Source organism: Vicia villosa, linkage group LG1 (assembly GCF_029867415.1).
Source record: "Vicia villosa cultivar HV-30 ecotype Madison, WI linkage group LG1, Vvil1.0, whole genome shotgun sequence".
Lineage (NCBI taxonomy): Eukaryota > Viridiplantae > Streptophyta > Magnoliopsida > Fabales > Fabaceae > Vicia > Vicia villosa.
The window spans coordinates 160000961-160015528 of NC_081180.1; the positions used below are offsets into that span (position 1 = coordinate 160000961).

The 14568-nt window shown below is 41.0% G+C and overlaps 1 protein-coding gene across 1 annotated transcript; it reads right to left on the reverse strand.

The window, feature by feature from the left end:
* Positions 1–2862: 2862 nt before the first annotated feature.
* Positions 2863–5808, reverse strand: LOC131619650 (uncharacterized). Its single transcript, XM_058890727.1, has one exon. The coding sequence runs from the start codon at positions 5806–5808 to the stop codon at positions 2863–2865; it is 2946 nt and encodes a 981-aa protein (XP_058746710.1).
* Positions 5809–14568: the final 8760 nt, after the last annotated feature.

Sequence of the window (14568 nt, forward strand, 5' to 3'; positions counted from 1 at the left end):
CTGGAGATTTCAAATGAAACAGGCTATCCTCATCAAATGAATGGTATGAATGGATCATATTGAAGCATTAGAGGATATTGAGCCATGGTTTGAGTTGTGGCACCATGTCCTGATTAAAAAGTCAGTTGTTCAGTGAATTAGGTCAAAAACCCTAATTGTCGACCTGATGAAATTGATGACTGTAGGTCTTGAATTGAGATGTAATTTCCATTGGATATTGTCATAGGGATTATTTGAGGATGATTGAAACCTTTGATTGACTTCCTGGGGGTTTTTAGGGTTTCCCAAATGTGATCCCTGATTTCAGTCCCTGATAGTTCAAAACCCTGATCTGAGGATTTGTCTGATCAATCTTTGTGTAGGAGATGTTATGAGCCAATGGATTAGGTCAAAATGATGCACTTGGGGTCTTGAGGTCATGTCCCAAGCCATTAGGTCAAATTCTGAGCAAAAGTCAGGAGTATGCTGTCTTCAGTCAAAACCCTAATTCAGTCGATTCAAAGCTGTTGAGCTTGTTGAAATGAATCTCTGAGGACCAAATGTTGATTGTTGATGAAGATGATTCATTTGAGATGAAGGGAGAACAAAACCCTAATTGATTGTTACTTGTACTGATGAGTGATTTCCTGATTAAATCCTGCTGAGTCACAAGTAGCAAACACAAGCTATGCAATTTGTTAGAGATGCAAATGATGCATATGCAATGATATGAGGTGGTATCTTAGGTCAAAAATTGGGGTATGACAGATGCCCCTATTTAAGTTTCTTCAACCTGAGACATGAAGATTGAAAATCTTCGTTTTGATAGGGTGGAAGAGACTTAAATATCAGAAGACGCAAATTTTGGACCTAAGATACCAAAATTGCGAATGATGCAAGGATATCTTTACCGAGGGAATATCAAGAACTGACTCCGCTGGGGAAAAGAGATTGGGAAGGATGTCTCAATCCGTTTTAGGAAGAGAATCCGTTTTGTCTCTTTTCGGGAAAGCAAGTGTATGCTTCACCGGGGAATGATAGCTTTGTAAGAAAAGCTTACCTATCGACATTATCGACTATCAGCATGGGGATAGACTTGTTTAATAATGCGAAGGTGAAAGGTATGAAACTGTGTTACCGACTATCAGCATGGTGATAGACTTGACAAGGTAAAAAGAGTTTCAAAGGTTCGGTTAATATTACCGACTATCAGCCTTGTGATAGACATGTTTAATAATATAACCAGAACAAAAGGTTACCGACTACCAGCCTTGTGATAGTGGTTTTGAAGACATGATCAATTATCAGCCAAGTGATAAAATGATTCTGGAGACTTTGCTAGGGAAATTACTGGTTATTCAGCCTTGTGAACAGTAATAAGGCCCTGATTGTCAAATGGTCTTCATGATTGATTTCCTTGAGAGGAAAAAGCTTTTTGGAAGAGACATAAGCTGCTCAGATGATGAGGCTATTGCTTATTGTCTGTTTTTTTCACGACTCTGTTTGAGGAATCGGAATTTGAATTTTTGGTAAAGACAAGGTTCTAACCAAGAATGAATTGGAAAGAAACAGTCAAACAAGACTTTGTACCCATGAGGAATGAACTCAACTGGGTATTTTCTCCTTTGTTTTGAGAGGAGAAACTAAAGCAACCTTCTTCCACGAGGAATGATCTCAGTGGGGAACTGGAGAAAGAAGATGTTCTTTTCTGCTTATGGGTGACAACCTACTTGGAGAGATGACACGCCCATACTTGTTTCTTTTTCTTTTTTTTTCTTTTTTTTTTTTTTTTTTTTGGGATAGATATATCCTAAACAAGTGATTTTGAAGCAAACATTGAAAAATGCAAGAATGCATAAATGATGCAAATATGTATGAATGATGAATGTCATGAATGTAGCATGCATGCTGACAATACTGACAGACAAAGAAGTATATACTGGAGAAGGACCGACGTCGCAATACAACCAGATACTTGGCAAATGTTCTTCAACACGGTGTAGATAACACAGGTGATGAATGGTGTTGCATGCTTTAAACTTCTCTGGGGAAGATAAGCATCTTTTCTTATTGAGATGGAAGAACTTCTTCACTGGAGATGGAAAATCTTCGTCACTGGGGATAAAAGACCTTCTTCACTGGGGATAGAAGAGCTTCTTTACCTCGAGGGGTAATTGCTTCAAGAATTCTTTTCTGGGACAAGAATACCGTTGTCTCAACAATTTTCAGGGAGAATCCTTTTGTTCATCCTATGGAGACGACTGCTGATGTTCCTTCCGTTGTTCACAACTCAAAGGAAAATTTCGCTTTTATTTTGAAAAAGAAAAGTGAAGTAAATTCATTTAAAACTTTTTTTTTTTTTTTTTTTTTTTTTCAAAAGTGAATAACACAATTAAAGCGTCATTTTGCAAGCTGAAAGAAATTAAAGATTGCAAACAAATGGGCACAAGGCTCAAATTTATTTAATAGGATGGTAATCAGCTAAAGGCGTGATTCCATGGAGTATTTACAAAAGTTGGAAATGGTAATTATGCGGAAAAGGCTACATTGAAAGCAATAACCACTATTCCCCCTAACAACTTTGAGTTCCAACTGTGCTTGTCGCTTCAGATTGGCGATGATTTGATTGAAGATCCTTTGATGAAGTACAGACTCCTCAGGTGACGAAGTACGGACTGATGCAGTTACTTTGTCATAAATCCCTAATTTTTGCCTAGATTGCCCTTTCAGGTTTTCAATCTACCAGGATGAATTTTTTCTGTTTATTGTCTCTAATTTTTGCCTGGACCGCCCTTTCGGGTTTTCAGTCCACCGAGACGCTCATTTTTGCCTAAGTCGCCCTTTGCGGGTTTTCGACTTACCGAGCTGTTCTTTTGTATTTTTTTAGACAAAGTATTTCTTGACTGCATCAGCATTCACAGGATGTGGGAGTTCATCACCATCCATGGTTGCAAGAATCATGGCGCCGCCAGAAAATGTTCTTTTGACAACATACGGGCCTTCGTAATTAGGAGACCATTTGCCCCTAGAATCTGGTTGAAAAGACAAGATCTTTTTAAGCACGAGGTCGCCTTCTTGAAATTCACGAGGTCGAACCTTTTTGTTGAAAGCTTGTTTCATCCTTGCTTGGTATAACTGTCCATGGCATAGAGCAGTCATACGTTTTTCTTCGATTAAGTTCAACTGATCGTATCTGCTTTGACACCATTCAGCCTCTGATAACTTAGTCTCCATGAGGACTCTCATTGATGGGATTTCAACTTCTACGGGGAGCACAGCTTCCATGCCGTATACTAGAGAAAAGGGAGTTGCCCCTGTTGAAGTACGCACTGAAGTACGGTACCCATGTAAAGCAAATGGCAGCATTTCATGCCAGTCTTTGTAAGTGACGACCATTTTCTGGACGATCTTCTTAATGTTCTTGTTAGCGGCTTCAACGGCGCCGTTCATTTTTGGTCTGTAAGGAGAAGAGTTATGATGCTCAATCTTGAATTCCTCACACAATTCTTTCATCATCTTGTTATTCAAGTTTGAACCATTGTCAGTAATGATCTTGCTGGGAATACCATATCGGCAAATGATGTTATTCTTGATAAACCTCACAACCACTTGTCTTGTAACATTGGCGTAAGATGCTGCTTCGACCCATTTGGTGAAGTAATCAATTGCTACTAAGATGAAACGATGACCGTTTGAAGCTTTCGGTTCGATCATTCCAATCATGTCGATACCCCACATGGAAAAAGGCCACGGAGATGAGAGAACGTTGAGTAGAGTCGGTGGCACATGGATCTTATCTGCGTAGATCTGGCACTTGTGACATCTCTTCACGTGTTTGTAACAATCAGATTCCATTGTCAACCAATAGTATCCTGCTCTTAAGATCTTTTTGGACATTGCATGCCCATTTGAATGAGTTCCAAAGGACCCTTCATGCACTTCATGCATTAACATGTCTGCTTCGTGTCTATCCACGCATCTGAGCAAAACCATGTCGAAGTTTCTTTTGTATAGCACATCTCCGTTCAGGAAGAAACTGCCAGAAAGTCTCCTTAGAGTTTTCTTATCTTTGTTTGATGCCCCAAGCGGGTACTCTTGAGTTTGAAGGAAGCGTTTGATGTCGTGGAACCACGGTTTATCATCGATGACTGCTTCAGTTGCAAACACATAGGCGGGCCTTTCAAGGCGCGTGATTCTGACTTTAGGCACATCATTCCAGTGATTGACTTTGAACATGGAAGATAGAGTAGCCAAGGCGTCTGCCATTCGATTCTGATCTCGAGGTATATGATGCAATTCAACCTTGTTGAAGAAAGTCAACAGACGTCTTGCATAATCTCTGTAAGGAATCAAGCCAGGGTGGTAAGTTTCCCACTTGTCTTTGATTTGGTTGATCACAAGGGCTGAATCTCCATATATGTCTAGGATCTTGATCCTTAAGTCAATGGCTTCTTCGAGACCCATGATACAAGCTTCATATTCTGCGATGTTGTTGGTACAATCAAATAGTAGTCTGGCGGAGAACGGGATATGAGTACCCTTGGGAGTGATGATGATTGCCCCAATTCCATTGCCAAAAGCGTTTACTGCTCCATCAAAAATTAGGCCCCATCTTGATCCAGGCTCAGGACCTTCTTCAGGTAACGGTTCGTCACAATCTTTCATTTTCAAGTACAAGACATCTTCATCAGGAAAGTCAAACTTGAGAGATTGATATTCATTAATTGGTTGATGCGCCAAGTGATCGGCGAGAATGCTTCCTTTGACCGCTTTTTGAGCACGGTATTCAATGTCATATTCGGATAACAGCATTTGCCATCGGGCAATCCTTCCTGTTAAGGCAGGCTTTTCAAAGACATACTTGATCGGATCCATTTTGGAGATTAACCAAGTAGTATTGTTGATCATGTATTGGCGGAGACGTTTTGAAGCCCAAGCCAAAGCACAACATGTTTTTTCGAGCATGGAGTAACGAGACTCACAGTCTGTGAATTTCTTACTCAAGTAATAGATGGCATGCTCCTTCTTACCGGTTTCATCTTGTTGTCCAAGCATACAACCCATGGATTCTTCTAACACAGTAAGGTACATGATTAATGGTCTTCCTTCAACTGGAGGAATCAATATTGGTGGTTCTAACAGGTACTCTTTGATACTGTCGAACGCTTTCTGGCAATCTTCAGTCCATACAACCCCTTGATCTTTGCGGAGAAGCTTGAAAATTGGCCCACAAGTAGCAGTCATTTGAGAGATAAATCTGGAGATATAGTTTAATCGTCCGAGAAATCCTCTTACTTGCTTTTCAGTTTTTGGTGCAGGCATCTCTTGAATAGCTCTGACTTTGTCGGGATCTACTTCAATACCTCTTTGGCTGACAATGAAACCCAAGAGTTTTCCAGATCTAACCCCAAAAGTACATTTGTTAGGATTCAAGCGAAGCTGATATTTCCTTAGTCGTTGAAACAACTTCAAAAGGTATTCAATATGTTCTTCTTCTGTGCTGGACTTGGCTATCATGTCGTCCACATAAACTTCAATTTCTTTATGCATCATGTCATGAAAGAGAGTAGTCATTGCCCTTTGGTAAGTTGCGCCTGCATTCTTTAATCCAAACGGCATCACTTTGTAGCAAAAGGTACCCCATGGGGTGATGAAAGATGTCTTCTCCATGTCTTCAGGAGCCATCTTGATCTGATTATAACCGGAGAACCCGTCCATGAAGGAAAAGACGTTGAACTTAGCGGTGTTATCAACCAGCATGTCGATATGTGGTAATGGAAAGTCATCTTTTGGACTGGCCTTGTTCAAGTCACGGTAGTCAACACACATTCTGACTTTGCCATCTTTCTTCGGAACTGGCACTATGTTGGCCAACCATTGAGGATACTCTGAGGTGACAAGAAAACCTGCGTCGAGCTGCTTTTGAACTTCCACTTTGATCTTGTTAGCCATATCAGGGTGAGTCCTTCGCAATTTCTGCTTAACCGGCGGACATTCTGGCTTCAATGGCAAGTAATGCTGAACAATATTGGTATCCAACCCAGGCATGTCTTGGTAGGACCAGGCAAACACGTCAACATATTCTTTGAGAAGGTCTGTCAACTTACTCTTGATATCAGCATCAAGCAGCGATCCAATGGTCACTTCTTTTTTGTCTTCTTCAGAACCCAAGTTGATCTTTTCTAAAGGCTCTTTGTGAGGCAGAATGGCTCTTTCCTCGTGCTTAAGTAATCGAGAGATCTCGTCCGGGATCTCCTCTTCTTCCTCTTCTTCGGCTTCGAACACAGGAAACTCAAAGTTGGGAGAGGGCATAGGGTTATTGCATTCAATGGGTTTATCAATAGTTAATCTGCACATGTGATTTATATTTATTTCAGAAAATTTATGAATGCAAGAGTGTATGCAGATTTTTTTTGAAAAAGTTTTTTTTTTTATTTTGGTTTTTTAGGATTACCATTTCCAGAAAAAAGCAAAAATAAAACATATAATGTAGGGAATTCAAAATGACACTTTATTTATGATTCATTTTTGAAACAAAGCCCTAAACACAAACTCATTTGTCTTGGGCAGGACAAAGAGGGAAACTTTTAAAACAAAGCCCTATACACAAAGTTATTTGGGCGGAACATTTAAAAGCAAAGCCCTATAAAACATCTCTCTGCTTTGGGCAAGGCAGGAGGTCAAAATAACAGCGAGGTGATTACTTTGAGCGGCGAACAACATTCGGAACGTCGACAGCTTTCCAGTAGCAACGAACTCCTCTGTGTATTATGTATTCAGGAAAATTCTCCTCAGAATTATCTTCAGTATTGACATTGACCGCTGGTCGAGCAGGATTTGAAGGTCCTGGTTTGTCAACCTTGTTCTTTGTAGAGTTGAAACGGTCTTCTTCTACTTCTTGAAGAGCATAAGACGAGTCACAATCTTCAGAATTTTCAGGATGTATTTCCCAGTCTTCAGGATGAAGAGACTCATTGTCAGCGACACTTTCTGAGTCAGTTGCGGGATCATCTTCCCCTTCATCTTCAAAAATGGCATTTATGTGATAATAACCATCTTCAGGATTATTAATCTTGGCAGATGCATTGAATCCGAAATCTTCAGTAACTTCAGGCTGCTGAGAAAATTGACAGGGCTGATAAGCCTCTTCTGGTTGACTATTATATTCAAAGGAATCTCCCCATCCGGTTGGTTGGATATCCTCAATCGCAATCTTGTAACTTTCAGGTGCAGTGTATTTCACCATATAATCAAATTTTCCACTTGGTTGTCCCAAGGTGTCCCAGATTTCTGCAGGAACAGGCTCAGTTTCTTTGCCTTTGGATTTCTCTGAAGGAGGATATGGTTCTTCCTGAGATATGTATCCCGAGTCATTGAGATAACATTTCCATTCTTCTTCAGGATCAGGTAGACCTTCTTCGATGCATTCTTCGATAAGGACATTAACCTCTTGAGGAATTGGGTTAAGGAATCCTCCACTAATGAATGTTTCTTTGATCGGACGAAGGGTTTCATCCTTCTTGGTGCAGTTTGAGAATGTTGGTGAACATCCGAGACCTGCTCTGGTTTCATTCTTAGTAGGGATCACAACTTGCCCCCAGCCAGTGGTAGTTCCATCTTTCACTACTTTTACCGCCTCTTTGTAAGAAGAGATTGATGCTTTCTTCTTGGAAGATTCGTCTTCTAAAGAGAGACCTTGGAACTGAGTTCCTTCCACATCATCAGCACTAATGAAAGAGAAATTGGATAAATGGCTCACCATCAAGGCTTGTTCTCCACTTATCGTTACCAATTTTCCATTTGTTACAAACTTTAACTTTTGATGGAGCGTAGAAGTTACTGCCCCTGCTTCATGGATCCATGGTCGTCCTAACAGACAGCTATAAGCAGCTTGAATGTCCATGACCTGGAAAGTGATTTGAAATGTATGTGGACCAATTGTCATGGGAAGATTGACTTCGCCGATAACAGATTTTCGTGATCCATCAAATGCTTTGACTACCACACCACTGAACTTCATAGGCATTCCTTGGTAAGACAAACGAGCAAGAGTCGTCTTTGGCATAACATTCAAGGAAGATCCGGTGTCTACCAACACATTGGACAAAGAGTCTGACTGACAGTTCATAGAAATGTGCAAAGCAAGATTGTGATTTCTACCCTCCTCGGGGAGTTCTTCATCACAGAAGCTTAAATTGTTACAAGCTGTTATGTTGGCTATTATCCCATCAAAGTGGTCAACAGTCACATCATGATCTACAAAAGCTTGATCTAAGACTTTCATCAGGGCTTCCCTGTGGGCTTCTGAGTTTAACAGCAATGAAAGTATTGAGATTTTTGAAGGAGTCTGCATAAGCTGATCCACAATCTTATATTCACTTCTTTTGATAAGCTTCAAAATTTCATCAAAGTCTGGATTGACATTGGTTCCACTGGATTGACCAACATCAATGTTTGTATTACTGACAGGAGTTTCCTCAGGATTCCCCACTGGCGTATTGACAGGATTTTGCCTGGTTGCAGGAACAACAGGCTGCTTTGGAGGCAGTGGAGTATACACACGTCCACTTCTTGTTACACGACTCACATCAGCGATGTTTACGACAGATGATAGAGTTGGTAAAGGAACTTCTTGTCCATCCTTTATCATTGTTGCATTGTAGTTGTATGGAACTGCCTTGTCAGAGTTATAAGGAACAGGTCCAGGTAGACAAATGATCAAAGGAGCAATAGGAACCTTCGGCTTGTTGTAAGTAACTTCCATGCGCTCAGGCATGTTGAAATGAGGAACGATGACGTTAACTGTAGGCATTTCCGAGTTGATATCTGAGACTAAAAGCTCATGCGGATAACATCCTATCATGTTAACTTCATTTTCATCCCTATTTCGGTAGATCTGAAGAGTACCATTATCCAAAAGAACTTGGAGATCTCTTCTCACAATTGAACATCCGTGAGGATCTACACAACATATTCTGCAGGAACCGTATTGATGCTGGCGAAAATTCTGCCCTCGACAGAGAGTGGCATGCATTTGTACCAAATCGGCTCTTGAGTAATTGATATTATAGACTCGATATGGACCAGGACATCCATACACCATGTTTACAACGTGCCCTCCATGATTGGGCAGCGGATTCGCTTGCACATTTGGATTCAAATTTCTGAAAGAGAGAAGATTAGATCTAACCAACCTCTGGACTTCATATTTCAAGGCTATGCAATGCTCAAGATCATGGCCAGGTGCTCCTTGATGATAAGGGCATGATACCTCAGCTTTGTACCACCATGGGAGTCTCTCAGGTACTGGTGGTGGTGCTTTAGTTTGAATAAGGCCTCTTTCAATCAGTGCAGGGTACAATTCTGTGTAGGTCATCGGAATCGGATCAAACTGTGGAGCTCTTTGCACACGATTCTGATTATTGTTCAGCTGCTGAGCCTGTGGTCGAGGCTGTTGTTGCTAAAATTGTGGGGTAAATCCCGGATTCGGTGCTGAATTAACGACTGGCGCAATAGCAGCAATCTGTTGTCGACGATTGATATTTCCTCTTGGCTTTCCTTGGGATACCATGTCAACACTTTGTTCTTTCTTCTTTGGGAAACCACTTCCGAACTTTTTGGTTCCACTCGAAGATCCACTTTCTTTAGTCAGACGTCCGGTTCGGACTCCTTCTTCTAGACGCATCCCCATGTTTACCATTTCGGTGAAATCACTTGGAGCACTAGCAATCATGCGTTCATAATAAAACGGACTGAGAGTATTCAAGAAGATCTTTGTCATTTCTTTCTCTTTTAACGGTGGATTAATCTGAGCAGCAGTTTCTCTCCATCGTTGGGCATACTCTTTGAAAGCTTCATGATCTTTCTGAGCCATGGACCGAAGCTGATCTCTGTCTGGAGCCATATCCGAGTTATACTTGTATTGTCGGACAAAGGCCTCACCTAGGTCATTGAAAGTCCGAATATTGGTGCTATCCAAACCTGTGTACCACTTCAGTGCGGCACCAGTCAAACTGTCTTGAAAGTAATGGATGAGCAACTGATGATTATCTGCATAGGTAGACATCTTCCTGGCATACATCACAAGATGACTTTGTGGACAAGAACTACCTTTGTACTTCTCAAAGTCTGGGACCTTGAATTTAGCAGGTATTTGTACACTGGGAACCAAACATAGCTCCTGGGCATTCTTTCCAAACAAATCTTTGCCACGAATAGCTTTGACTTCCAGCTGAATCTTGTTGAATTGTTCTTGGAGATCTCCTACAAGATTACGCTGATTTGTGCTATCACCCTGATCATGATAAATCTCATTGCCATCATAAGGAACAGTGTGAACCGTAGGGGTCGGAACTGTCATAGTGGGTTGAGAAAGTGCCATAGTGACTTGAGAAAAAGTTACCCCCTGATTTGGAGTAAATGCTGAACCTTGCGCAGCAGGCGCTTCAGTTGTAGCTGTTTGAACCCCAGAGAAATTATGGCGGAAACCTGTACCAAAGCTGAAAGGCGGGCCCCAACCTTCTGGCATGGAGAAAGATGGAATGTTGAATGCAACTGTAGAAACTGGAGTAGTGACTTCAGATGTTACCGTTGCTTGACTGTTGGGTGGCGGCGGCTGATTCTGTGCGGCCATTAAAGAGTCAACCAGAGTAGTGAGACTTTCCAACTTTTCCTGAAGGGTGGTCACTGTACCACGGAGCTCAATATTCTCTTGTTCAGAGTGTTCCATTACTCTTCCTCTACTCGAACGAGTATTGTATCTGTGATCTGATTGCGAGCGCGGTCGAGAAACTTTGAGACGCGACAGCTTGACGATCTATTGGAGAAAGATCCAAAAGATAAGACTCTATACAACAGACTCGATATGCAGAATGATGTATGCAAAAAGAAGTTTATGATTTTTCCAAATATCTTAAAGATTATTTCCTTGCAAACATTTGAACACAAACAAATCTTTTATTGAAATAATGGGAAATGTTACAACATTGGAGCGTAGCTCCTTACAAAATTAAATGATACATGAAAATTTAAATAAATCCTAAGCATCTTCATCAGACGAAGAACCAAATGCATTGTGCAGCTTGAGCTTCATAATTTCTTTCCCATAGTAAGCTTTCAACTCGGCCTTTTCAGCTCTCAGCTTGTCAACCACATTCTTCCAATTGTCAGGAGTTGGAGCGTTGCTTGTTGATCCTTCAAGCTTTTTCTTGCTTTCTTTGATGTATCTTCTGATTGCGGCATCTTTCCGACGGATCTTCTCGTCTTTGTTCATGAGCCATCCATCCTGATGATAGAGAGTTTCTTCATGTTCTTTCACTTGTTTCTTCAACTTTCTATTTTCCACATCAGTTCTTCGAAACTTTTCTTTCCAAGCGTCTTTTTCTATCCTCATCTTGGTCAAAGTGTCTTGGTATTCCTCCATAGCGGGAATGTTGGGTCGTTGAAGTACTGCAGGAAACATGGGTTTTTCATAATCATAAGGCATTTGAAACTCCCTTGCTCTTTTCTTCACCCAACAGGTATAGGCGTTCGTAGCAATACAGTTCTTTATCTCACCCTTTTCTTTCCATCGGATGTCGTACCAGGCTTTCACCATTTTTGTCTTCAACCCTTGAGGATCATTTCCTTCCTGATAGAAGTAGCTTTCCACTGTAGGGCCAATGGGTTTAGTTGAATTTGCATACCCGAGTTGTCGTCGGGCTAGGACCGGATTGTAGTTAATTCCTCCTTGTGTACCAATGAGGGGTACGTTGGCGAATTCTCCACAACTTTCAATGGTTTCTGTACCGCAGCGAGCCAAGGTATACCACTGAATGTCATTATTAGTAAGAGACATAAGTCTTTGAGACCAACGTAAACCTTCTTGGTTTTCCGTGAAAACGTGAGACTTAGGTAAGTGTGAAACAATCCATTTAAACAACAGAGGTGCACAACATACAATAATTCCACCACCTTGGTGATTCCTATGATGGACAGAGAAATACATGTCACCAAGCAAAGTCGGAACGGGATTTCCATTCAAAAAGACCTTTATGGCATTGATATCAACAAAGTCGTCGATATTGGGAAACAGAACCAACCCATAGATGAGCAAGGCTAGTACAGCTTCAAAAGCTATCATGCTACCAGTCTCGATGAAATCAAAGGCTCTCTTTATTAGAAACTGTGAAGGCAAACCTGGAAGGTTTCCTTTGGTAGTCCAATTACTCTCTATTTCAGATTTCTTCAAGTGGGTACCTGTTGCAATGACTGGTGATTTAGGAATGGCTTCCAAACCATTGAAGGGTATTTTGTCAGACACAGGAATACCCAAAAGATTGGCATATTCTTCCAAGGTTGGTACCAACTGATAGTCTGGAAAGGTGAAACACCGGTAGACGGGATCATAAAACTGAACCAGAGTTTTGAGAAGCCCTTCATCAACATGAGTGTTCAAAATAGGCAAAAGCTTTCCATGGCTTTTCCTAAAATCAGAAGGATCTTGTACAAAAGACGCTAACTCTTTCAGTCTTTCCACATTAGGCTCTTTGAAACCGTACCTCTTGGTATGCCTTTTTACCCACTCCATAATCTAATCCTATAATGTTTGCAAATAAAATTCTCTAATTGTTTGGAAAAATCATGTTTTTATGGAAAAAGATGGGTTTTTTTTAATGAATGTATGAATGCATGGATGCATGGATGCCACATATTCAAACATGGTAAAGCAAACATGGTAGTTCAAACATGGTAACACATACATGGTAATACAGACATGGCAACACAAACATGGTACACACAGGTTCAAAGGTCCAAAGTCACGAGCATGAGGTCAGAGAACCAAAAATGGGATAGATCTAGTTAATCACCTGCATGACATGTTCTACTGATACGTCAGAGTCTACATTTTTCTTTCGGATATTACCGGCCTTCCACAATTAAACTCATGAGCCAGTAATATTCTCAAGAAAAACTCGTCTGAGTGTGGTTCTCCGCATGACAACTAATCCAAGTCTTCACCTGAATAGTTTCTGCACCACAACCTAATAAGGCCAGGATGGGTTGGGGTTCTACGGTCTCTCAGCTTCTACAGTTCAATGAAAGCAACAATGTCTTCGCAATTAACTCGCTAAACATATATTACAAACAAGGAACCTCCACTGAGCGGAAGGATTCTCACGTGCGCCTGCACATGACTATACCCTCCACCTAATTTCTTATGTGTACTTAATCCGGGTTAGGATTTGTCCATAATGTATCACTTGTAACAGAACCACAGATGTAACGAAACCAAAGAACCAAACATGTAAATAAAAACAAAACAAATAGAAATAACCCTTTCTTTGGAAATAATAAAAAGATGGTCCCCAGTGAAGTCGCCATTTTTCTGTCGCGGGCGAAAAACCGTTTTGTTCCTCTTTTTGTGGGATGAGACACCTGATGCCTTCTTTGGGCTCGAGTGCTCATAAAAAATGATTTTTCTTTTGTACCGACCAAACTTTTTATTATTTCCAAAGGAGGAAAAGGGAAAAAGCTGCAATAACCTAAAAGTGGGGGGAGAGATCTTGGGTAAGAGGGTTGGTTATACGAAGGGAAGGTATTAGCACCCAACGTATCTATAGTACTCTATAGGTTTCTTTGCTTTGTTTTTCATTCCATGTTATTGAGAGGTTCTTGTGAAATAGGTGGGACCTAAGGTGTTTGTTTGATTATGCTCGCAAAGATCATCGCGATCCTCTGCATACATATCCCTTAGAGGGAATCAGAGCATCTGTAGCTCGGGGTCTACGGGTGCTAAGGTTTGAATGGTTTTTTTTTGTGTTTTGTTTTGCTCGCCAAGGATCGACCTTGTGCCTACGTATTCTCAAAGGGATGTTGAGAAAGTCAGAGCAATCGTAGTTCCCACTTATGCTAGTGGAAGCAAAGAAAAATAGACAAATGTCGTCTAAATGCTAGATGTATCTAATCTATATCATCACATACATCTGTTTGTTTTTGTTTGAAAATCTTTTCATTATAAGCCCGGGGCCATGCCACTTAGGGTGCTTAGAATGATAAAGATGTTTTTGTTTAACCAGCCTTGTGGCAAAAGTTTCAATGAAGTCAGCCTTGTGACAAAAACTTTGATTAATCAGCCAGCCTTGTGGCAAAAGTTTCAATGAAGTCAGCCTTGTGACAAAAACTTTGATTAATCATCCAGTACGGTGGTAAAACAGTTTGATTGATTAGCCAGCCTTGTGGCAAAAAGAAATTTGATTGATTAGCCAGCCTTGTGGCAAAAAAGTTTGATTGATTGATTGTTTGTGATGATATAGAAGAGATACTCCTATCATAGAGATGAAAAATGTCTAATCCCCTAGGGTATTTGATTTGGATATTGGGGATGCTTATAAGAAGCCCGTGGGTCCTTGTACGAAGCCCAAGAGGAGGCTATCCGAGGGTCCTTGCATTGTAAGCCCAAGAGGAGGCTATGGGAGGGACAATCCAGGGTCCTTGCATTGTAAGCCCAAGAGGAGGCTATGGGAGGGTCACTCGTTTGTACAAAGCCCAAGGGGAGGCGTGGTATAGTTGGTTTGAGCTCTTAGAGCGATTTCACCGGGAAACCATACT